Source organism: Desmodus rotundus, chromosome 2 (genome assembly GCF_022682495.2).
Source record: "Desmodus rotundus isolate HL8 chromosome 2, HLdesRot8A.1, whole genome shotgun sequence".
Classification (NCBI taxonomy): Eukaryota; Metazoa; Chordata; class Mammalia; order Chiroptera; family Phyllostomidae; genus Desmodus; species Desmodus rotundus.
In genome coordinates, this window is record NC_071388.1 from 115607943 (window position 1) to 115633798 (window position 25856).

At 40.4% G+C, this 25856-nt stretch overlaps 1 protein-coding gene across 22 annotated transcripts in view; it reads left to right on the plus strand.

Moving 5' to 3' along the window:
- CLASP1 (cytoplasmic linker associated protein 1) overlaps nt 1-25856 on the plus strand; it is a 259814-nt gene that overhangs the window by 112674 nt on the left and 121284 nt on the right. For all 22 annotated transcript variants that reach the window (XM_053918559.2, XM_045203086.3, XM_045203089.3 and 19 more), the window contains one exon: nt 161-228. In XM_053918559.2, coding sequence (XP_053774534.1) covers nt 161-228 — 68 coding nt within the window. The remainder of the gene's footprint in view (nt 1-160; nt 229-25856) is intronic.

The window sequence follows — 25856 nt, forward strand, 5'->3', positions numbered from 1 at the left end:
TGCTTGACCTATAGTAAGTGCCCAATTGTTGTTGGCTATTGATACTATTATTAATATACTGTTTTTGCTATTAGGTAGGTTTGTGTCAAAGATTTTTTTCGGTAATGGTTAATAGTTTATACATATATATATATATATATATTTTTTTTCCCCCATACAGATTGAATGTGATTTTTACAAAATTTGATGAAGTTCAAAAATCTGGAAACATGATACAATCTGCAAATGGTGAGTAGAAGAGGCAGGTGTTCTATTTTGCTTTTTTAATTTAATGTCAGTTATGCTTACGCTATTTCTGAACAGCTGAATTTGATGTCTTGATAGGGGTTTTTATATCTTAAGACTTAACCTCCATTTTCCCACTTTTCGAGGCCAGAAGCTGTTGAGTTGTCATTGACATTTTTTCACAACCGGCCTTGAGTCCATCGGCTACTCCTGTGGGCTTTACTTGTAAAAATACATCTAGAATCCCAGTGATTCTCACTGGAACTGCTACTGTTCTCTTACTGAAAGCTGTTACTGTATTTTACTTGTGCTCTCTCGGTAGCCTCCTATCCAATATCCTTGCATTTACTCTCTCCCAACACCAACAGTCATTTCCACATGGCAATCAGAGTAAGCCTTTTGGAATGTAACTTAAGTGACATTAATTCCGTATTCAAAATCTCCCAGAGGTTTCCCGTCACACAGAGCCAACAATTCAGTGGCTCACCGTGGCCCACCAGACTCTGCATGATCTGATGCTGATCACCATTCTGATTACATCTTGTATTGTTCTTCCCTAAAATTATCTTGGCCCCCTTCCCATTGGCCTCCTTGCTAATTTTGAACATTCTAAACCTGTCCTGTTTCAGGGCCTCTGTGCTTCTGGTTCCTTCTGCTTGAAACATTGTTTCCCCTGTGTCATCGTGGCTGTCTTGCTCGTTCCATCCAGATTGCAGCTGTAGTGTCACTTCATTACAAGGTCATCTGGAATAACACCCCCAGATTCCTAAGGCAGTGCCGTGCCCTCATCCTGCTTGGTTTACCTTCTTAGTGCCTATCACTTTGAAGTATTTTTTTGTAAATATTTTATTTACATATTTTATTCATGAGGACAAGGACTTTGTTTTATTACTTTCTTTATCCTTGCTGCTTCAGAAAGTCCCTGGCATATGGTAGGTGTGTGATAAATATTATTGAAAAAATAATAACTGAAATTTGAATTCTGACCTATTTTTTCCAGCATTTGTATTCCTTTTACTGTAGTTTGTGATATTATTTGAGGACAAGTGGGTTGTTATTGTGATTCCCAGAGGGGAAGAAAAGACAGGAGTGAATTACTGTATAAATAAAGTCATCAGAAAGACATATGCTAACAAGAACTGCATTATACCTACTTCAGAATTGCTGGGGAGCTTAAATCATTGCACAGCTTTCAAATTTTCAGTCTTGAGCTTATAAAAAAGTTTGAGTGATTTCCCCCAGAGTGACATGCAGGTGAGGAAGGGCAAAGCCAGAGCCGGATATAGGTCTTTTGACTAAACTCTGCTGTGTGTCTGCCACTATCAGTAAAGACTTTGTCTTTAGATGGCATGTTTCTTATGACATCTTTGAAGTGTTCTAAAACTTTTTTCATTGATTCCCTTTATTTCTTTTTAATATGTTTATTAAAAGAATATTTATTATAATTCAGTGATTACCAATAAATAAGGTTTCATTTTTTCATATTCCCATTAATTCATTTTCCTATAATTATGTAATTTGTATATGATTTTATCTATGGCATAGTTTCTGCACATTATCCCCTACTTTTATATTTACTTTTATGTGTACTCTAAAAAATGTACCATTGGTATTGCTGGGATCAGAACTATGGCCTTGGAGTCATGCTCCAGTGATGAGTGAGCTTGATGGTGTGCAGGGGCAGGGCTACCCAGCTAGTTGCTAGGTACATGCTTTTAATTGTGTACATGTATATATTTGTGTAGTTTGTATGGTTTTCCAGTTCAAAACTTGTTGGCACCAAGATAGAAAGCACTGGGCAAGGATATAGTAGTGGTGGCGGAAAAGTGAGTTTGTGCTTCATAGCCTATATTATAACTATGAGACTTTATCTCCTTACAATGCTGGCACTGGGGAGAAGGACCACATTCATGTTGGAGGCCTTGCCTGTGAGCACAGGTGGGAGGATAAGAATAGCTTTAATGAACATCACTCATGTGATTTAACCATCAAGACTGCCAAAATCCTGTGGCATTGGGTGTATCACAGCAACATTTTTTCCTAAACATCCAGGTGTAAATCTTAGCCCCGACTTTCCTTATTTTTGTGTGATATATTTCTGTGCGTGTGTGTGTGTCTGTCTGTCTGTATGTATGTATGAATAAGTGGTATATATAGGGATAGGTTAGAGAAAGAAAGCAGTTCTTCTAGTCATCTATGTTAAAAATAGCAGATGGAAGAAGCTTTAACTTAAAACTGGAGGCCTATAATTTTACGTTTTATTACACAAGATGAGCAAAAGTAGATTTACAGTTGTTCATATGGAAAATAATACAAAATTAATAAATACAACAATAAACACTGTTTTGTGTACTCACAAATGTAAACCTACTTTTGCCCCACTCTGCATATATGTATTATTATGTATGTAATTACATAGTATTTTAATTATTAAAGCCAAAATAGAATAACCTAAAGGCATATGTTTAAAGATTTCGGAATTCCTAACCCAAATAAATTTAGTCTGTTTACAGTAATGTTGAGAGACCCATAAGATACTTAATAGCTGTCAAAAACTAAAAGAACAGCCTTATTTCTTCTTTGAATGTTTAGATAATAGAGAGAAACCACAGTAGCCATGGGTAAATCCCATCTCCCTCTTTCCAATTTTTGGGTTTTTGCCCAACGATTCCCTCAACAACCATTTTTTGAACTCTTTCAGACTTCAGACCATTGACCGCTCTACTTTTTCTCAACCCATCCTTTCTTTGCTTTGCCCGTTTTGCTCTGTAGATGGCTTAGTTTACAACCTTTATGGGCTTTCTTACTAGTTCTGGGAGTTTTTGCAGATTCCTTAAGATTTTCTGCATAGACAGTTGTATCATTGGTAAAAAGGACCAGTTTATGTTTTCTAGATCTGTATACTTTTTATTTCTTTTTCTTGACTTACTGTACTGGCTAGAACTTCTACTACTATGTAAAATAGGAGTGGTGAGAGTGGATATCCTTGCTTTGTTCCCAGTTGTAGGTCTTTCACAACTAAGCCTAATGCTAAGTGTAGGCTTTTTTGTAGATGTTCTTCAGCAAGATGGGGCAGTTCTCATCTATTCCTGTTTATCTGAGTTTTTAGTCACAAGTGGGTGTTGGTTTTTTTAAAAATCATCACCAGATTATAAACATTGAGATAGAATTCATACCAAAAATGTATTTTTATGTAGTACAAAACCCAGTGACTTTTTGTGTATTCAGAGAATTGTGTGATTATCACCACTCTCTAACTCCAGAATAGTGTCATCACCTCCAGGAAAACCTATGCTCACTAGCACTCCCTATTTCCTTCTCTTCCCCGTCCCTGACAGCCTACATTCTGCCTCTATGGATTGGCCTATTTTGGATATTTTATATAAGTGGAGTTATACAATATATGGGTTTTTGTGTATAGTCTCTTTGACTTAACATAATGGTAGTATGTATCAGTATTTCTTTCCTTTTTATGGTATTTTATTCTATGGGTATATATCACATTTTGTTAATCCATTCATCCATTGATAACCATTTGGATTGTTTCTACCTTTTGGGTATTGTGGATAGCGCTGCTTTGAACACTTGTACAAGTTTATGTTTGAACACCTGTTTTCATTTCTTTTGAGTATATACACCTGAGAGTAGAATTGCTGGATCATAGGGTCATTCTGTGTTTGACTTGCTGAGAAACTGTTGTCCACAGTGGCTTCCCCATTTTATGTTCCCATCAGCAGTATGTGAGCTTTCTAAATTCTACATATCCTCTTCAACAAAAAACAAAACAAAATCAGAAACATTATTCCTTTGAAAAAAATACATCATCTTAGTCAGTATGAAATGGCATCTCATTTTGGCTTTGATTTGCGTTTCCCTAGTGGATGGTCGTGTTGAGCGTACTTCACATGCTTGTTGGCCGTGTGTAGCTCTTTCTTTTAGGAAATATCTTTGAGTTCCTTGCCCATTTTTAAATTTGTTTGTCTTTTTGTTGGTTAGCTCTAAGAGTTCTCTTCATATTCTGGATACACGACTCTTAACAGGTATATGATTTGCAAATATATTTTCCCATTCTGTGGGTTGTCTTTTTGCTTTCCTGGTGCTTAAAGTTTTTAATTTTTATGAAGTCTAATTGTTTTTTCTTTTGTTACTTCTGAACAATAATGGTCTTGAGTAAGAAATAAAAGCTCTGGATTTGAGGTAACTTGAAAGAAACTATTAAGGTAATAGCAATACTCCTAGGGAAGGAATAGGTTTCATCCTAGGTTGTATTTCTTGACATATTCAAGATTACTTTCTAAGAGGTGTAATTGATTATATTTACATAAAACCTAGGGTCTTAATTTTTTTTAAGTGTAAGAATTGTGACTAAATCAATTAAAGAACAGCTGAATAGCAGTTAGTCCTGTCTGTAGTAGGATACTACATATTTGTATGGCTCTTTTATGTTGCTAGATTACCCAAAGGACTTTTGGCTTTTAGTGGCAAGAAAATATGGGAGTTAGCCCTGGCTAGTGTGGCTCAGTGGATTGAGTGCCTGCCTGTGAACCAAAAGGTCCCTGGTTCCATTCCCAGTCAGGGCACATGGCTGGGTTGCAGGCCAGGTCCCCAGTTGGGGGTGTGCAAGAGGCAACTGATTGATGTTTCTCTCCCCTTCTTTCTTCTTCCCTTTCCCCCTCTCTAAAAATAAATAAATAAAATATTTTTAAAAAAAGAATATGGGAGTTAAAACTATGTTGTTTTATAGATGTTTCTTTTTCTTTTTTTTTTTTGGTCTTAGTATACTCTTCTGTCTATTAGTCATTATTTTTTTCCCTTTAATTATTTTAATTTTTTTAAATATATTTATTGACTATGCTATTACAGTTGTCCCATTCCCCCCCCCTCACTCCACTCCATCCTGCCCACCCCCTCCCTCCCACATTCCCCCCCTATAGTTCATGTCCATGGGTCATACTTATAAGTTCTTTGGCTTCTACATTTCCTACACTATTCTTACCCTCCCCCTGTCTATTTTCCACCTATCATCTATGCTATTTATTCTCTGTACCTTTCCCCCCCTCCCCCTCCCACTCCCCTATTGACAACCCTCCATGTGATCTCCATCTCTGTGGTTCTGTTCCTGTTCTAGTTGTTTGCCTAGTTTGCTCTTGTTTTTGTTTTAGGTGTGGTCGTTAATAACTGTGAGTTTGCTGTCATTTTTACTGTTCCTATTTTTGATCTTCTTTTTCTTAGGTAAGTCCCTTTAATATTTCATATAATGAGGGCTTGGTGATGATGAACTTCTTTAACTTGCCCTTATCTGAGAAGCACTTTATCTTCCCTTCCATTCTAAATGATAGCTTTGCTGGATAGAGCAATCTTGGATGTAGGTCCTTGCCTTTCATGACCTTGAATACTTCTTGCCAGCCCCTTCTTGCCTGTAAGGTCTCTTTGGAGAAATCAGCTGACAGTCTTATGGGAAGTCCTTTGTAGGTAACTGTGTCTTTTTCTCTTGCTGCTTCTAAGATTCTCTCCTTCTGTCTAATCTTGGGTAATGTAATTATGATGTGCCTTGGTGTGTTCCTCCTTGGGTCCAGCTTCTTTGGGACTCTCTGAGCTTCCTGGACTTCCTGGAAGTCTATTTCCTTTGCCAAACTGGGGAAGTTCTCTTTCATTATTTGTTCCAATAAGTTTTCAATTTTTTGTTCTTCCTCTTCTACTTCTGGCACTCCTGTAATTTGGATGTTGGAACGTTTCAAGATGTCCTGGAGGTTCCTAAGCCTTTCCTCATTTTTCCAAATTCTTGTTTCTTCATTCTTTTCTGGTTGGATGTTTCTTTCTTCCTTCTGGTCCACACCATTGATTTGAGTCCCAGTTTCCTTCTCATCACTATTGTACACCTGTACATTTTCCTTTGTTTCTCTTGGCATAGGCTTCATTTTTTCATCTAGTTTTCGACCAAATTCAACCAATTCTGTGAGCGTCTTGATTACCAGTGTTTTGAACTGTGCATCCAAAAGGTTGGCTTTCTCTTCCTCGCTTAGTTGTATTTTTTCTGGAGCTTTGAAGTGTTCTGTCATTTGGGCTTTATTTTTTTGGGGGGGGTCTTGGCGCGTGTGTTACTTAAAGGGGCGGAGCCTTAGGTGTTCCCAGGTCAGGGTAACGCTGGTCGCTGTGCTGTGACGCTGTACGTGGGGGAGGGGCTGAGAGGGAGCAATGGCACCCACTCCACTCTCCACTGGACTTCAGTCACTCTCTCCGCTACCCACAATCAAACTGGGCCCCTCTGGTGCTGGCTCCCGAGTGGGTGGGCTTGTGCACACCCTAGGCCCCTGTGGGTCTCTCCAACGACCTCTCCTGTGAGGCTGGGAGTCTCTCCTACTGCCCCCCCAACCCCCACGGGCATTTTCAATCAGAGGTTTGAGGCTTTATTTCCCTGCACTGGAGCCCTGGGTTGCTCGGTCTGCTTTGCTCCCCGCCATTTGTCCGATTTATCTGTGCGCGACTGTGGGGCCACAGGGTCTGCTAATGGTCAGACTGCCTGCCCCGTTTGTCCCACACTCCGCCATTCTCGGTCCTACCACGGCAACGCGAGTCCCCTCCACCCTGGCTGCCTGTCTCCACCCTTCCTACCGGTCTGGATGAATGTTTATTTTTTATTTCCTTGGTGTCGGACTTCCTTGCCGTTCAATTTTCTGTCAGTTCTGGTTGTGGAGGAGGCGCAGTGTGTCTACCTACGCTGCCATCTTGGTTCTCCTCTTTTTTCCATCTTCATATAATTAGAAAACTCCATGGTGCAAAAATTAGATTTTTCTTCATGGGTTTTGAAAGCAAATTATTTTCTGTGTAAGCTTTTTTAAAGAAAAAAAATCATACAGATATGCTTAAGTTCATGGGAGAATTGGATTTTTAGCATGAAAGAGCCAGTACTTATAGACTACTAAGTGTCCTACAGTTGCTTAATGATTTTTAATTGGATTTGATTGAAACAAGGCCCACATATATTAATTTGGTTAAATATGCTCATAAGTTTGAGTTTTGTAAGCAAAACTAACGTGTATGAGGAAAAATTAAAATCTCATGCTGGTAAATTTGTGAAAATCTCATAATTTGTAGCTAACAAAAAAGACTATTTACCAACAAAACTATAAACTAGATAAGAGATAATCATAAAGTTATTGACCCTTGTACATGAATGTATCTGGATTATCATTTTGCTGCCAAATGCATCCTGTTTTATGTCTTTTTGCTAAAAATTTTATAATTTGAAAAATGTTAGATAGATATCATTTCTAAGTTGTTGGAAATGATACTTGTTGCACAAGTATCAACAAATGATATTTGTTGCAAGTCTGAAAACAAATAGACCGTTGATGAATGGTAAGGTAATGTCTGAATCATTGCCCAGTGTAGCCTGGACAAAGCATAGATTTAAAAATGAATAGACTGACTTTTCTTTATTAAGAAGCCAAGCATTTATTATTTTGCATAGTCTTTAAAAACAATGCTAATGATGGGTTCCCAATCCCTGCTATGCTTGTTTGTTGGACTGTGCCAAGGTTTGGGATTCTGGCTCAGAGTCTTAGGAAAGTGTTTTCGTAGTCACAGGTACAGGGATAATCTATTATGAAGCTGACAAGTGTGCTTGCTGTGCTATGCTAAGATCACCTAAAATAGCCTGGAAGTGACTGTTTCTGATAACCGCTTAAGCTGCAACTAGCAGATTGCTTTATCTTCTATGTGGAAATAAGATTGCTTTTGACATTGTTCTTATTTAAGGTTTATGTTAGTAATGTTGTCCTCTGTTTTCAGGGGGGGAAATCAGATAGTTGGCAAAAAAAATTTTTTTATACCAGTTTTAAAGAAGGCAGTCTTACATGAGTAGAGTCAGATGGAGAAGGTTCACCTCCCACCCAAGCCCTCTACCCGCCTTTAAAAACATCATGGTTATATATAGTCTAGGCTTTTATTTTGGAATGGGATGGCAGTTGTCATGGGTGCTGGATCAGACTGAAGAAGTCGTGTGGGTGGAGAGTTTGCTGATGCTTAAGTTGCTGTGAGTAGATACAGCTTTCAGAGCACTGTTTTTATTTGTACCGAGATCACTGACAAACATGACTACTGGGAAAGGTAGGCTGTTCAAGTATACTCTGAAATTTTGTAATTTTTGCTGCTTAACTAGGAAATATAAAATATTTAAGTATTTAAGATTTTATAATTGCTTTAGTAACTAAAATTGTGGCTGAAACTTATGAAAATAATTGCTATGAATACTTGCATTTAGGCAGGGGAAAAATTGTGCAACCTACAGATGTATTTGTGTTAACCTTCGAGGACTAGAGAGGTAGAGTAGGTACAGTAAACTTAGGTTAGCTGTGTTTTCATCAGCCCTTTTTTAATTTCTTTTTTTTTCTGCTCTTGTGTTCACAGTGCATGGGGCATGATAATAACTTATTTTGCATTTGCAAGACATTTGTTAGTAAATATAAGCTATCTTAAAAGGAATTTAATGGCTAGAAATTTTCTAAGGTTTTTCAGCAGTGGGTAGATGAAGAGCACAGATAAATCATAGCAGTGCAAGGGTGCGTTGCCTCCGGAGAATCATTTTATAAAAATTTTTGAAGATTTGCATTTTTAAAACGTAAAAATGGAACCAAAACCAACAAAGGAAGTATTGTTTTCAAAAATCCTTACTGATTAGCCTTCAGTTTTTCCACGGAGGTATGACCCCTGTTTTGCAGTGTTGAAATGATTTTGAAAGAACTCCCTGTGAACAAGGCTTGTGTTTGAAGGGAGGGTGTAACTGACGGGAACAGCTTACATCACTGTCTTGCTTTCCTGTGGGATGGTCTTCCTGGCAGGCTTTTAATTTGTTGTCCCTGCAGCTGAACCAAAGTATAATACCAACAATTCTAGCACCAAACAGTAAATTTGCTGTATTTATTTTGTAGGGGATTGTTAAGGTGTGTGTATTTATCTTCTTCTGAATCAACTAAATTTGATTCAATTTTGCGAACTGGCCATATTGGAAGATGCCACATTTATGCTTGTTAGTTATATTTTCATGTTGGGAATTTAAAGGATAGAGTGATACTCCTTTTCATTTCACCCCTCATTATAGTATCCTATATTCAGGTTAAGCTACTATAGGAAATCAACCTGGCCAAGAGAGTTAAATAATTCACGTTCTGAAGTGCCCTTTTAGAGTCTTTCATTTGAGAATTTCAAAGTGTGTTACTTATAAAAGTAGCATTTTTCTTAAGTTGTATTTTGGATTGTTTCTTTAAACAACAGGGCAAAATAATTATGAAAGTCTACTGATTTATTAAAGGCCATGAAGAGAGCCTTGTGGATCTGAGCACAAAATAAAGACCTCACTCGATAATTCCTTTCACGTTGTCTAATTGAAATACAAGCTTAGCATTGTTGGTAACTTTTACCCTAAGTAGCTGCAAATACAGTAGGAAACAAGGATTTAAAGCTGTTTCTTGCAGAGGTGGCATATTTGAATTTTCCTCTAACAATCCATGCTTAAAAAAGACCATTAACAATCTGCAAAACATACCAACAGTTCTACCACAGCTGTATATAGAGTATTTTAGTATTTTTCAAAACACACTGTCCTGGGTGTCTTTTGTTTGTCTTTGTTTTATGATCCTCACAGCAACTCCATGAGCAGTAGGCCGGGCACCTTTTAAACACGGGTACAGGTGCTTCAGGTTTCCTATAGTTGTGTTGGGGGCTGGGCACCGAGCAGAGCCTTGGACCCTGTCATCTTAGACCAGTCCTCCATCCAGCAAACCCTGTAGTCAAACTCATTGCTTCCTCTTTATTGTTGTGATGAAACTTTGGCTTTATTTGATTCTGAAATTGTACTATCTTCAATAGTTGCCCTAGGGAATAATTTAAAAATTGAAAGCATTCAAAACAATGCTAATAAAATAGGCACTAGCACTATTATAACCAAGTTTTAGACACGTTGATAATGTAATTTTCCTAATCACTTGTTTGCTGAGTGGATAGAGGGTCAGGGGATATAATTCTAGCAGAGGAAATAATATTATAAACATGATGAGTTTGTTTTTAAAATCAGTTTGGTATTGCTGAAGGGGAGAATGTTGTAGGGGATGATGAGCAAGGGCTTTGTATGCTGTTCTAAGAAACAGGTTTGTATTGTAGGCCATTTACTCCTCAGAGTTAAATTTTAAAAATTGGGTGGGGGTGGTTAAAGAGATTGCTACAGTGTGGCCAACTTTAATTTTACCAAATATAAAAACAAAACAAAATCTCACCTATCTCTTGGTCTTTCATAAAACAAGGGCTTTGACACCAGTAAAAAAAAATAATAAGAAGAAAGATGTAATTTAGAATAAAGGGTAGTCCTTTAAGTGAACTAAATTTAACTCTGATAAATTTACAGGTTTTTCTGTACAGTTTTCAGTTTGGTGCAGACTGGTGTAAACTGTCCAAGAATGTCACCAGTACTTTAAGTGGTTTTTGTGTCTAGATGACTGGTATAAGAGACTTTGGGACAGGAATGAGTAAGTGTGTGAACTTCGGAATCCCTCAAACTGCAGCTGCAAGAGTAGTGTGTGACCTGCACCCACAGCGTGTCTCCTCAGCTTTGATTTTCTCACATACTGTTTGGGGATAGTAATTCCTGCACTCATAGGAGGAGTAAATGAGATGGTGCATGTAGATAGCTTGGCATAGGACTTGATCCATAAATATCATCCTCTGTGTTAAAAGGACATAATCCACTCTTGGCACCTGTCCACCATAGATAGGCTAATGGGAGGTTATAGTTGGACTGGTGTTTAAAATGATATGGTTGATCTCTTTGTTTAGATATGGAAATATCTCTAAAAAACAAGATGCAGAATCAGGGATATAAGATCTCCTAAAAGGAAACTACCACCCAGGGCCCAGATCTTGGTTTCCAATACCACCAGGGCTGCTTGGGTAAATGGCCAGTTCTAGGGCTGGAGATGGGAATATAATCAATATACCTGGTACATCTTGGTTGCCAGAGATTAAGGAAGAACTCAAGCAAAACAAAAACGCAAAACAAAAACCAGTCATGCGGGTGTGTCAACTGAAAGATTCCCAGTGTTCAAAGATGGAACAATATGAGCCGGTGAGTCCGTACTGATTAAAAAAAGAATGATTGAATAAATACATAAGCGGGGGAGAAGAGACAAATGTCCCATGTGGAGTTATTCCAAATCATTTTTGTAACTATGCCATCCTGGGAGAGGAGAGCCTAACTTCCCACTCTGTGTGTGATGTGCATAGTGACTTCTTCCAAAGAGTGTGGCAGCAAAGGGAGAAAAAGAGTAACTTTTCAGGAGAGACATGGGGCAAACACTGCCATAGGCGATCCAGTCCATACCCGCAGTCTGGTTGATAGCATGTTCTCTCGATGCGATGCAATGAGAACGGCATTTTACCTTGTGGTCCACCTTCCCAAACGCATAAGCTCTGTCTACACATGATGGAAACATCAGGGAAGTGCAGATTGAAGGATATTCTGTAAACTGCCCAACCCAGTACTCCTGGAAACTGCCAAGGTCATCAACAAGGAAAGTCTGAGAACTCACAACCTGGAGGAGCCCAAGGAGATGTGATGACTAAATGTAACTTGATATCCTGAATGGGATCTGGAACAGATAGAGGACAGCAGGAAAAAAGTAACAAAAAACAACTCTGAATAAACTGTGGACTTTAGTTAATAATAATGTATCAAAAGCAGTTCATTAATTATAACAAATACATGTTACTAATGTCAGATGTTAGTAGGAGAGACTGGGCCGTGGGGTAAATGGGAACTCTCTGTGCCCTCCTCACAGCTGTTCTCTCAATTATTCTCTCACTCTAATGCGGTGATTTTCAACTGGTGTGAAGAGGCACACTGCTGCGCTGCAAGAATTTTTAAAACATGCAATACTTGACTATTTAGTCAAAAGCATTGACCCCTTTTCCTGTAGACTGTCAACTTAAAAAATGACAACAGCCAACACAACAATACTTGCCCAGTGTGAATAAGTCAAAATTATACCAGTTTTTTGTTAAATCGGCAAAAAATATATTTTTGTGTGTGCCAGAGAACTTTAGTAGTTTAGTGTACCATGAGATGAAAAAGATTGAAATTTGATGCCCTAATACTATTACAAAATTAAGAGGTAGTTAAAAAAATGAAAGCTAGTAATGGAGTTGGGAGAGAAGCATGTTACTCTTACTTTGTTTTCTTCTGGTAGTATTTGAGTTATTCATGTTTACACATGCAGTAATTTTGTTCCTTGCCAAAGGTTCCAGAAGTAATCTGGGTACTGGGATTATATGCTTTTATGTTTTTAATGTTCTATGTATTTAAAATATCTAATGTTTTTTTTAAAAAAAGGATTAGAGGCAAGGAGACCAGTTAGGTGACTATTTTGGCAACAAATCTGCCTAAGAGATGAGGAATGCCTGAATTAGAACAAGCTTAGTGGGACTGGAGAGGGAATGGAAATCACAGAGGGTTGGAAGCAGCACTGGCTGCACAGTGATTATTTGGGTGGGTGGGGAAAGATGTGGTGGGAAATGATGACGGAAAAAGAAGAGTTAAGAAGAACGCCATGTTTTGGCTTCACGGACTGGATGAATGGTGGTGGAACTACCTGAAGTATGGAACTTGGAGGCCGAGCCGGTTTTGAGGATAGGGGGATGATTGTAGTTTTGGATACTTGGACTTAGAATTTTGTTTATGTGGGTTTTATTCTTTATATCTTGAATGGAGCTGATATTAGAGGATTAAGGTTTATTAGAATGTAACCGTTTTAAATTGTCATCTTATTTTTCTGTCTTCTTATCTTATGCAGAAGGATGATTATTTACCTCTCTTGGGTTCCGTAGAGTGAAGTCATTAAAGCAGGGTGGGTGGTTTGAAAGGATTTTTACACAAAAGGCAAATAGCTCTTGGTGCAGTCATTTTAAGATGAGAAAGCATTCTGATAGAGAACTTTTCCCAAATTTGGCTCTGAATTTTTCAAGCTGATTTGCTTTTGTGCCTCAGTAGTGGTTGTTAAGAAGAGTTGGGTCAGGAATGTTACAGTGATAATTAAAATGATATTTCCAGAAGAATGCAAAGTGTAGACCTGGTGTCTGTGGGTTTTGGGTTCTGGCATTTACTAGGCAAAATGTCCTTTTCAGGGCAAGTTCAGAGGTAAAATAAGTACTGTGGTCAAAAGGAGAATGTATAATCTGTGAAAGGATATGCTGTGATTTTTATTAATACATTTAGAGATTATCTAAGGTGTTGAAATACTGTTGTTTTCTAGAGGTCCAGTTTTAGTTTTCAGTCATCAATATACAGACTTTGTTCGCAGCCCATAAAATTGCTTAAAACATCTCCCTTTCCCATGAAATAGTAAAAATAAAAGTCTGAGTATGTTCACTTAAACATCTCCACTTTGAGTACTTTTGTGAGGAATAACTAGCAGTTTAAATGTCCTGCTATTCTTTTAGTTGTTGCCGTGAAGTTTGGGGTTTGCGTATTATTAATAATTAGCGGTTGCTGCTGTGCATATCTGGGTGCTGTGCCAACGCCAGTCCTAATAGCTGCTGTCCTTTCTCAGTCCAGTGGCTTCATACCACTTGTCTGCTAAATGTCTGCTCAGTTTTCATGCATCACTTCTTGTGTTGTAAGTCTTCCTCAGGAATACCTCTGTAGGCTCTGGAACTTATTTTCCAAAGGCTTATTGTGCTGACTGGCTGCCAGCTTCATTCTGAATTGTTAGCAACAGCCCAGGGCCTGGCACAGGGTGGGCATTTCACAGCTGCCTTCTGCATACACAAATAAAAGGTATGTGAATGACCCTCATTCTACAGATGAGAAATGGGCTCAGAGAAATTCAGTAACTTATCTAAGTTTAGAAATATTGCCAGGGTTTTGAAATCTGGAGAGCTGTTTGAAATCTGTGTACCACTAGGTATGTCACCTCCCAAGGTTAGAGCCATATGTGGAAGATTGAATTCCAATTACTGTTTTTCATTTTCTGAAGTGAACACTGCACACTGAATGATTTACTCCCTGTAGAAGATAAGCAAAAACCTTTCTTCAGCATGAGGGATTATCGTCTGAGGTCAGGAGGCTTTCTTTGGCTCGTCCCCAACAGTGTACTGCATGCCACGTGCACGCCGAGGCTGCCCCAGCTTCCTCTCTGAGGAGCTGGGCCAGCTCCATAACCCACCCGCTCCATGTGACGGCACCACCACCTCAGGCATGATGTCCGATTGGGCATGAATGCCCCATCATTGAAAACAAACCTACCCATTGATCTTTGGAATTTAGAGAATTGAGGGAGCAAGGTCGATGGAAAATTCTGATAAAATATTGGATGGGTCCTTTGATCAGGTTCAAGGCTGAATTAAAAATAAAAACCACATTATAAAAAAATGGAAAACCATCCCACAATTGTAAGTCCCTTTTTTCCATCTTAAAATTTATTTTTTTTTTTTTTGTATCTTCAATTTACTTAATTTTCTTTGTACAGAAGTAAAAATTGTGTTTCAGCGTGGCCTGCATGTTTAGTCATCTGCAGTTGGGTCTGGCTGTACTAAGTTGTCTGGTAGCTGCCTTGTGTATATGCTGCTGGCCATGAGGCTTGATGCACAGGGTCGTGAGTGCAGGGCTGTTTTCTAAAGAAGAATAACCTCTCTGTAGGGCCCCTTTTCCTGCTGGAAGAATGATCCCTGCTGCTTAATCACAGGCATTCTTTTGCTTAATTGTTCATAGTAAATTGGAACTTTCTTCCTCCCCATTCTTTTCCTGATTTTGAATTCTGTGTCCATGACAGAGGCGCCTGAGCAGTCCTTTTCTGTGTGGATAGATGAGTGTTACGCCTTTGAGGAAAGCCCAACAGTGTGATTGGCCCTCCCTGAGCAGTGCTGTCCAAGTGCCTCTTAACACCCTCTGCCTCTTCCCCTCCTCTGTTACTCGGACACTACTTTTTCTTCATCATTCTTATGACAGGTTCATTGTTTATTTGTGTTTACATATGTTCTTCCACCTCTGCATAATGGAAGTTTTCTTCTTACTGTAGCGTGCATGTTTTTTTTTTCTTACTGTATTCCCAGGGCCTAGCAAAGTGCCTTATGCATTTAGTGATTGAGCAGACAAATGAAAGAGATAGTTATCCAAGTCAGGTGGCAACCACCTTGCTATTTCTTTTATTAATTACCTGGCTGTTCTTTTTTTCAATTAATTAATGCTTTGCTCATAAACTTAGAGCTTCAGAAAGAGTATCTGTTCTCTTCTTACCATCCCTTTTCACCCTCCCCTCCCCTCTCTTTTTTTCTTCCTCCTCCCCACCATTTTCTCTTCTGTCTGTTTTTTCTCCTCCCATTGCCTTTGAGGAGACCATTCTGTATTGGAAGAGGATCCTAGCCTCTTGGTTGACGTCAGAGCACATTTTTGAGCTGGACTAAGGGCCTGTGATGGGGTCCAAGAATGAACCCTAGTTCCTATCTGGTGTGCTCAGAAGTACCCCGCATGGTGGTGTTTTTATTGGTACCAAGAAAGCTGACCTTGACAGGTAGGCAGAGAGGAGTGTAACATGTTAGTGCACACAAATTGGGTGTGAAAATTCTTTGGTCTTCTTCGCGGTAAGTTGGGCATTGTGATTATTATGTGAATTGGCTTGGGAGATGGGCAGTGCTGTGGGAGCTCAGGTTCTGGCGAGCAGGCCCCGTGGTAGGCTGCGATGCTGCAGTTGTGGGGTGTGGCACACTCACTTGACTTTCAGGTTTAGAAAATGAGCATATGATCAGTGTGAAAGGACAGTTACCCAACAAGTAATTTCAGTAATACGCTTCTAATTTATAAAGAACTTTGAGGATATCCTTATGTACCTTATGTAGTGTAATGTACCTGCATTTAGGGATGTTCATACCTCCCTGAACTCTCCTTTGTTTGCTTCCTGTTTTTAGCCTGCAATTGTGTGGCCTTTACACATGGGCATGAGTCAGAATGTCTGTTTTAGAAGCTCTTAGCTAGGAGAGACTCCTGAGAGTGACTGACCTGTTTCATGGGATTCAGTGTAATTGCATAGTAAATCACTTTGATAATGTTGTTTCCTAGGAGAGAAGCCTTAAAGTAGCTAAAATTCATGGCCAGAGAGTACAAGAGTCGTTCGTGAATTGATTTAAACTAACTTTCTACCAGGCTCTGTGTAGGGGCTAAAGCAGGATACCAAGATATGTGAGGACTATCTTCTATCCCAGAGAACCTTCGACAGCCAGAAGAGAAAAATTCATATAAATTATCACTTATTTAAGGCTCCTCTCTCCTCCTCTACCTCCAGCTGGTAAAACTTGGGTTAGGTGGTTAATGCAGAAGTCAAGAGGACGGTCCTGGCTCTGGGAACCTGGCAAGGAGTAGAAGCAGGAGAGGCTCTCTTGGGAAGGCCCTTTCTACTTCTCTCTTACCCTGGACCTATCCAGAGTTCACGGCACTAACACTCTCATGTGTAGGAATGATCGTCCCCAGCAGGATAGGATGGAGAGCCAGGTTTTTAGTTTGACGAAGAGTTCCTCTGTGGCTTGCCAGAGCCTGTGAGTGAGGAGTCCGTGTAAGTCTGCATGGATTGCAGTGGCTAGTTACTCCAGCAGGAAGGATAGTTTCTTCCCGTCTTCCCTAATTCACTTTCTGGGGAGCTCTTCAATACACAGATTACTAAAGTAGCGGTCTCCTTGTGAGTTTAGAGTCTTTCTGAGATATATTGGCAGATGTTCTTCTTGAAGATTGATCTTATGTACTTGATTATTGCTGGGCCATGTAGGTTCTTTTCTCTGGAGAAGGCATAGTATTCACAGGGCTAATTTAAATTGGGCCTCCAGATTGGTCAAGAGATGTGAACTTTAATAACCCTAACTGCATGGGGACTTTGCCTTCCAGTCCTCTGCTCGTTGGTGCTCAAGATGGGCATAGTCCCACAGTAGTGGGTCTCCTATATACAGATGGCAGCTGGCTAGTTTGTTCATTATATCCATCAAAAATTCCTTTGCCCCTCTTATATCTGTCCAGGAAGAGTCTTTGGAATTTGTTCTCTCTCATTTTATATTTGTAGAGCATCATGGTCCAGTGTATTCCTGAATCACTCAGGATGTGGGCACATTTAAAGCATTTCACATTCCCAATCAATATTCAGTCCCCCTGTATCAGACACAAGCGATAGAGTGAGTCATGGCAGAGGGTGGGTAGGAGGGCACAGTGGATCCTTTCTAAGTTTATTTGGCCCTATTCTATTTACCCCTGTTCTGTGCTCATATGGTATATCCTGCGTCTTTAGCAAAGCGTCACCCTGAATCATAACTGCTGCTGGTTTGTATGTGTCTGTTCCCCAGGCTGTACTATGAACTTGTGTAAGAACCATGGGCTTTACTTTCTGCATCCCAGTTCCCAATACAGTGCCTGGCACATGGCTGTGCTTAATAAATAAAGGCGGAAGAGATAAAGGAAGGAGGGTGGTACCCATGGTTGCTCGTAATCCTCAGAGGAGGTGTGCTTTCCAGTAGCCCCCACTATGTGGAGACTGCTGCTTCTCGGCAGCCATCCAGCTTCATTATAGAAGTAACAGAGGGATCTCTTTGAGACCAAATCACCTCTCAGGTGACTCTGTGCCCTGACTTGAACTTCCAAGTTACAGGAGACTGGAGAGCTTAGGGAGATTTTTATGAATTGATACCACTTAGTGGAAGCATATTCCTAACTTAGCTTTTTTTCTTTTCCTCATAAATGACAAATTTCCTTCCTGAGATCTTGGGGGAAAACTGTTGTTGAGGCGATCCTAAGGCATCTTGACAAGGGGGTAGATGGATTTTTTCCTTTTGGAACCAACTTGCAGGAAGGTGTTTGACTGCCTTCTGTTTCTCAAAAATGTCTATACACTTCCTTTTGTTATATAAACTGAATTAATTGTGCATGCCTTTTAAGATCATTAAAAAAAATTGTATTCTTCATTTTTCAGCTCCATCCACATAGTTACAAAGGGCTTGCTTTTTGAACTCAACGCATAACACCAGCAGTCCCCAATCATTTTGGCACCAGGAACCGGTTTCATGGAAGACAATTTTTCCATGGACATGGCGGGCAGGGGGATGGTTTCAAGCTTAACTCCTGCTGTGTGGCCCTGGTTCCTAATAGGCCCACACTGGTACTAATCTGTGACCTGAAGGTTGGGGAGCCCTGCATAGCACAGTAGTGGTGTAGATACCTCCATTTGTTGAGTACCTACAGTTTTCCTATCTTTATATATATTCTGTTAAAACTTCATGACATCCCTTTAACGTAGCACAGAGATTCTCTGGGTTACAAGTGACACAAACTCATATAACTGAGAGATCTTGGGTAGATCTTGCTGTACGCCCAGGGCTCTCTCACCCCCTCTGCTTTCTTCTGGTTTGCTTTATTCACTCTTTGGCAGGTGCTTCCATTTTGTTGGTTTGAGCAGTGTTAGGCTTGCCACCTACACAGCTACAAGGGAGGGCAGTTACCCTAGAACTGCTCCCTGCTGTCAGTAGAAGGGGGGTTGGTATTGGTCAAGTAACACTTTGGATGTTCCCTATAAACAGGCAATATTATGCCTTTTTTTCACAGATAAGGAAACTGAAGTTTATTTCCATTTTTTTCCATTCTGAAATCTTGAGGTTGGTCTTGATGACAAGTGCTGGCATGTGACTAGTGGCCCCACCTTAAGACAAACTCACTGCCCAACGCCAGTTGTTCATTTCCTCACCCACGAAACCATGCTTGGGTACCTCTGGTGTCAGCTATCCCTGCGTCTCTCCTGAGCCTGCTCACTGTTACCTGCTTATAAACTGACAAGCAGCAGCCAGAACATTTTATACCTGAGACCCAAAGAAGAAGTGAGCCTTCCCCAGCACCTACAGAAGGCATTCACCAGTTCTTATGCAGTGTGAACTTTTGTCACCCAGCAGTGCGTCAGAGAACCTGGTGTTAGTGGATGTTTGCTTCATGCCCTCCTCACATTGCACTTTCCTCTCCAGTTTCGGATGGTGTTTCTCCTGCCTATCTTCTCCCAGTTTCTTCCCTTTTTAGCTCCTTTTCTAAAGGACTAGTGAAACTGAAATGAATTTTTGACTTTTTAATTCTTTCTTTGCTGCAGTTCTATCTTCTTGCTTTATCTGCATGAGGGTGTCATGGTTGACATAGTCTTAAAATGCCAGCCTGGCTTTCTGACAGCAAGCTCTGGGCTGAGGGAAAGGAAAATGATTCCTCACTGTGAAGCTTGACTGTGTTTCAGGTTCTTCTTTTTTGTGGTAGGTAGAGGGTCGGTGCCACAGGGGTGCAAGTGGCACTCTGTTAGCACCCTCCTAGCTTCCATTACACCATTTCCGTTTTTGTGCTGTGATATAACTGTTTGCAGCCAGGTTAAGCTTTGTTACGCCCTTTGTGCTCTGACAAAAGCATTTCTTTTCTTAATTTTGTAAATACGACAGGAATTTTTCTGTTTTATATATGTCTTAATCAGGTCTTGAAAGTGTTCCCTTTTAATCCCAATTTGTGGTGTTCTTAGCATGACAGGGTTTTGTTTTGGATATTGTCAAATAATTCTGCCGTGTCTGTTGAGCATGTTTTTGTCTTTTATTCTATAAATATGGTGTATTAAACTAACTGATATTTGTGTATTAAACCAACATTATATTCCTGGGATAAATCCCGCTTGGCCATCATGATAATTCTTATTATGTGTTGATGGATTTGTTTTGATAGCCTTTTGTTGAGGATTTCTTTAAAAAAATTTTTTTTAATATATTTATTGATTATGCTATTACAGTTGTCCCATTTCCCCCCCCACACTCCACTCCATCCTGCCCACCCCCTCCCTCCCGCATTCCCCCCCTATAGTTCATGTCCATGGGTCATATTTATAAGTTCTTTGGCTTCTCCATGTCCTACACTATTCTTACCCTCTCCCTGTCTATTTTCCACCTATCATTTATGCTACTTATTCTCTGCACCTTTCCCCCCCTCCCCCTCCCCCTCCCCTGTTGATAACCCTCCATGTGATCTCTATTTCTGTGGTTCTGTTCCTGTTCTAGTTGTTTGCTTACTTTGCTTTTGTTTTTGTTTTAGGTGTGGTTGTTAATAACTGTGAGTTTGCTGTCATTTTTACTGTTCATATTTTTAATCTTCTTTTTTTTAGGTAACTCCCTTTAACATTTCATATAATAAGCTTGGTGATGATGAACTCCTTTAACTTGACCTTATCTGAGAAGCACTTTATCTTCCCTTCCATTCTAAATGATAGCTTTGCTGGATAGAGCAATCTTGGATGTAGGTCCTTGCCTTTCATGACCTTGAATACTTCTTGCCAGCCCCTTCTTGCCTATAAGGTCTCTTTGGAGAAATCAGCTGACAGTCTTATGGGAAGTCCTTTGTAGGTAATTGTCTCCTTTTTTCTTGCTGCTTCTAAGATTCTCTCCTTCTGTCTAATCTTGGGTAATGTAATTATGATGTGCCTTGGTGTGTTCCTCCTTGGGTCCAGCTTCTTTGGGACTCTCTGAGCTTCCTGGACTTCCTGGAAGTCTATTTCCTTTGCCAGACTGGGGAAGTTCTCCTTCATTATTTGTTCCAATAAGTTTTCAATTTTTTGTTCTTCCTCTTCTCCTTCTGACACCCCTATAATTCAGATGTTGGAACGTTTCAAGATGTCCTGGAGGTTCCTAAGCCTCTCCTCATTTTTCCAAATTCTTGTTTCTTCCTTCTTTTCTGGTTGGATGTTTCTTTCTTCCTTCTGGTCCACACTGTTGATTTGAGTCCCAGTTTTCTTCGCCTCACTATTGTACACCTGTACATTTTCCTTTGTTTCTCTTGGCATAGGCTTCATTTTTTCATCTAGTTTTCGACCAAATTCAACCAATTCTGTGAGCGTCTTAATAACCAGTGCTTTGAACTGTGCATCCGATAGGTTGGCTATCTCTTCCTTGCTTAGTTGTATTTTTTCTGGAGCTTTGAAGTGTTCTGTCATTTGGCCCATTTTTTTTTTTTTTGGTCTTGGCGCATGTGTTACTTAAAGGGGCGGAGCCTTAGGTGTTCCCCGGGGAGGGGTACCGCTGGTCTGGTTGCTGCACTGTGATGCTGTACATGGGGGAGGGGCCGAGAGGGAGCAATGGTGCCCGCTCCCCTCTCCACTAGATTTCAGTCTTTCACTCCGCTACTCACAATCACATTGGGCCCCTCTGGTGCTGGTTCCCGAGTGGGTGGGCTTGTGCACACTCTAGGCCCCTGTGGGTCTCTCCAACGACCTCTCCTGTGAGGCTGGGAGTCTCTCCTGCTGCCCCCCCAACCCCCACGGGTGTTTTCAATCAGAGGTCTGAGGCTTTATTTCCCCGCGCTGGAGCCCTGGGTTACGGGGTCTGCTTCGCTCCCCGCCGTTCATCCGGGTCCATCTGTGCGCGAATGTGGGGCCGCTCTGCCTGCCCCGTTCTCCGCCACTCTGAGTCTGGCCCTCTCGGTTTATCTGTGCGCGAATGTGGGGCCGCAGGGTCTGCCAGTGGTCAGACTGCCTGCCCCATTCGTCCCACACTCCGCCAGTCTTGGTCCCGCCATGGCCACGCGAGTCCTCTCCGCCCTGGCTGCCCGTCTCCACCCCTCCTACCAGTCTGGATGAATGTTTATTTTTTATCTCCTTGGTGTCGGACTTCCTTGCCGTTGGATTTTCTGTCAGTTCTGGTTTTGCGAGGAGGCGCAGTGTGTCTACCTACGCCACCATCTTGGTTCCTTGTTGAGGATTTCTATGTCTGTATTCATAAAAGTGTTGATTATTCTTTGTTTAAGAAATTTTTAAAATAATTTTCTTAAGTAAGCAAATGTCTATTATAATAAGTAAATAAAGTAGTGCACAGAAAGCTCTTAGCAGCACAGTGCTTGGCACATGGTCAATGGCCAGTTGATGACAATTGTTTTTTTAGGGTGGTAGTTTATTATTATGACTCAAATCATAGAATCTTGAGTTGGACAGACATGAACTTGAATCCTGGCATCATCCTCTTTCTAGTCAGCTGTGTGACTTGGGGCTGCATTAAGTCATATTATATCTGGATGCATTAACTGTTTTCATCTTTCAGAGTGGAGTGATAATACTAATTCTCTCTTACAGTTGTCATGGGATTTAATGAGAATATGCAAAACACCAAGCACAGAGACTAGTGTGCATTTAGGTCGTATGTATATATTAACTATTATTACTTTTAAACATATTGACTACGGAGGTGTTGTGAAAAATTTGAAACAATCAAACTTAGGGAATTGATGATAGTATATGTGAACAGTTTAAATAGAAAAATATTTACTAAATATTGGTAATGGGCAAAAGGCAGTATTTTGTGTGTATAATATGCTTATGAAAGAATTAAAGTCTAGAAATGCATATACATCAATGTGAGCATTTTAATTGGGAGTTATGATTGCTTATAAGAGTACTTTGATTTTAACTTTATAATAGGTTGCTGATATGTTTTATCATAAAAAGGGAATAAAGATATTTCTGTCTGGAGGGAAATCAGGAAGCTTAAAGATATTTAGTGTTGTAATTGCTTTACTGTCTTGATTTGCTCTCAGATATTTTCATAGTCTTGTTTGACTTTATTACCTAATGAAACCTTATGCATTTTTAAAATTAATAAAAGCTCTGAAAAACAATACATCAATCATTGTTTGTATCCATCCACAAATTTTGCCTGTCTTCATATGGCCTGCCAGAATTAATATTTGAATGCTCACTGTGTGTTTGCTCTGGCTGTTTTAGGTGTTAGGAATACCAAGAAGAAAATGAAATGATCCCTACTCCAGGGACAGAGAAACAGACCTGCAGACATCAAATTCCAGGGTGCGCTATAATAAAAAGCACACGTGTGGCCTTGTAGTGCAGACAAGGGCACAGTCGACTGTGGACAGAGCTGGGCAGGACCTCAGAGGAGCTAACAATCAATTAGTGTTTTCAAGAATACATAGGAACATATCAGGCATATAGGGTAAGACTTGTAGATAGGAAAGGCTGTGAAAGATTAAGAAGGATGAAATTTGGGATATTGTTGAACAGCAAGCAGTCAGCTTTTAGGCTTACTGTCATGCCTCTGTGTGGCTTCCTCTTGGGAATGCTGATTATACTCTAGTTACTGGGCTGCCACCTTTCTTACTCCCTTGGAGGAGAATTTCAGCACCAGGGAGTGGGTGACTCTGAAAGCCTGTCAGGAGTATTGGCTCTCACAAAGTGATCCTGATGCAGTGAAACAGAGTTAGTTGTTTTTGCTTTAGAAAATGAGCTTGAGTTTCCACCTGTCAGAGCCTGCCTCAGGAGAAGAGAGGAGAGGAAGAGCTTTGTGGGATAGGTTCTGCTTTCCAGGCAGATGGACAATGGAACAGACATTTCTTAGTTTCTGTGACATTTTGTTGGTCCTCAAAGACTAGTGTGTATGTGAATTTCCTTAATTGACATTATAATCTAAAGATTGTAATTCCAGGTTTCACACACCAAGCTTGAAGTTTGATAATGTTTCTCTGCTACTCTGATACTCAGACCTATAGCCACAGTGGTATGTAACGGTCTTTCTGATCATTTTGGCCCACAGAATCTGTCTGTTGCTTATATATCTTCCCTTCTCCAACTTGATGAAAGTTCAGTTCTGAGGCAGCTGGGGCCTTAGGGATTTCGGAATCTCAGTCAGATGAAGCTGATGGAGGGACTGCTCTGCCCTCCTGGTGCCTGCCCTGATCACTCTTCAGCCTTCACCTACCATCTTGACCACAGTTCAAAGGCTTGTTCAAGACTCTATAAGTTCACAGATTTGTTTAGTCTTTAGAATTCTGCTTGTTTGCTGTTGAGTCCACGGATGACTGTACTCTGACCTTTTTGTTTTTTCAAAGGATCCTATAAAAAAAACTTCTGTCTTTTAAAATCTCCTTTGTATCAGTGGTCCCTTTTGGCAATTGATTTTGCTGCTCTTTTTTACTTCATTGTGTCTACTCACTGGGTCGCTAGGAGTGGGTTGATTGAATTGGATGAAAATTATACTGTCACTATAGAAAACTCATGAGTCGACCTCTGGCCAAGATGGAGACGTAGGTAGACACACTGTGCCTCCTCGCTCAACCAAAAGAAGGACAACAAACAAATTTAAAAACAAAAAACAACCAGGATTGACAAAATCTAACTGTATATAAGTCTGACGGCCAAGGAGTTAAAGAAGAAACATTCATCCAGACCAGTAGGAGGGGCGTAGACAGGCAGCCAGGCAGAGAGGACTCGCAGCAAGACGGTAACTGGAGGATGGGGGTGGAAGCTGGTGGACCAGGCCCAGCAAGGTGGTGGCTGGTGGAGCAGGGGGTCCCAAATCTGTATGTGAATAAACAGGGAGGAACACCTGGGGAGCAAGATAGACTGTGCAACTCTGAGTTCCAAGGCGGAGAAACAAAGCCTCAAAACCTCTGACTGAAAAAATCTGTGGGGGTTGAGATGGTGGGAGAAACTCCCAGTCTCACAGGAGAGTTTGTTGGAAAGACCCACAGAGTCCTAGAATGTACACAAACCCACCCACCTGGAAAACAGCAACAGAAGCGCCCAATTTGCTTGTGAGTAGTATGGGAAGTGACTGAAAGCCAGCAAAGAGCTGAGCAACCAGCACTGTTTCCTCTCTGACTCCTCCTCAACTGACAGCATCACAACAGAGCAGCAACATGGGTTGCCCAGCTCTGGTGAATATCTAAGGCTCTGCCCTTTACTATGTAACAGGCATACCCAAATGAAAGAACAGATCAAAGCTCCAGAAAAAATACAAATAAGCGATGAAGAGGTAGCCAACCTATCAGATGCACAGTTCAAAACACTGGTAATCAGGATGCTCACAGAAATGCTTGAGTATGGTCACGAATTAGAGGAAAAAGTGAAGGCTATGAAAAGTGAAATAAAGGAAAATGTACAGCGAGCCAACAGGTACGGGAAGGAAACCAGGAGTCAAATCAGCAGTTTGGACAAGAAGGAAGAAACAGACATTCAAGCAGAACAGAATGAAGAAACAATTCAAAAAAATGAGGAGAGGCTTAGGAACCTCCAGGACAACTTTAAATGTTCCAACATCTGAATCATAGAGGTGCCAGGAGGGAACAGGAAGAGCAACACTGAAAACTTATTTGAAAACATAATGAAGGAGAATTTACCTAATATGGCAAAGGAAATAGATGTCCAGGAAGCTCAGAGAGTCCCAAAGAAGTTGGACCCAAGGAAACACACACCAAGGCACATCATAATTACACTACCCAAGATTAAAGATAAAGAGAGAATCTTAAAAGCAGCAAGAGAAAAGAAGACAGTTACCTACAAAGGAGTTCCCATAAAACTCTCAGCTGATTTCTCAGAAGAAACCTTGCAGGCAAGAAGGGACTGGAAAGAAGTATTCACAGTCATGAAAGGCAAGGACCTACATCCAAGATTACTCTATCCAGCAAAGCTTTCATTTAGAATGGAAGGGAAGATAAAGTGCTTCTCAGATAAGGTCAAATTAAAGAATTTCATCACCACTAAGCCCTTAATATAAAGTGTTAAAGGGACTTATCTGAGAAAAAGAAGGTGATCAAAACTATGAACAGTAAA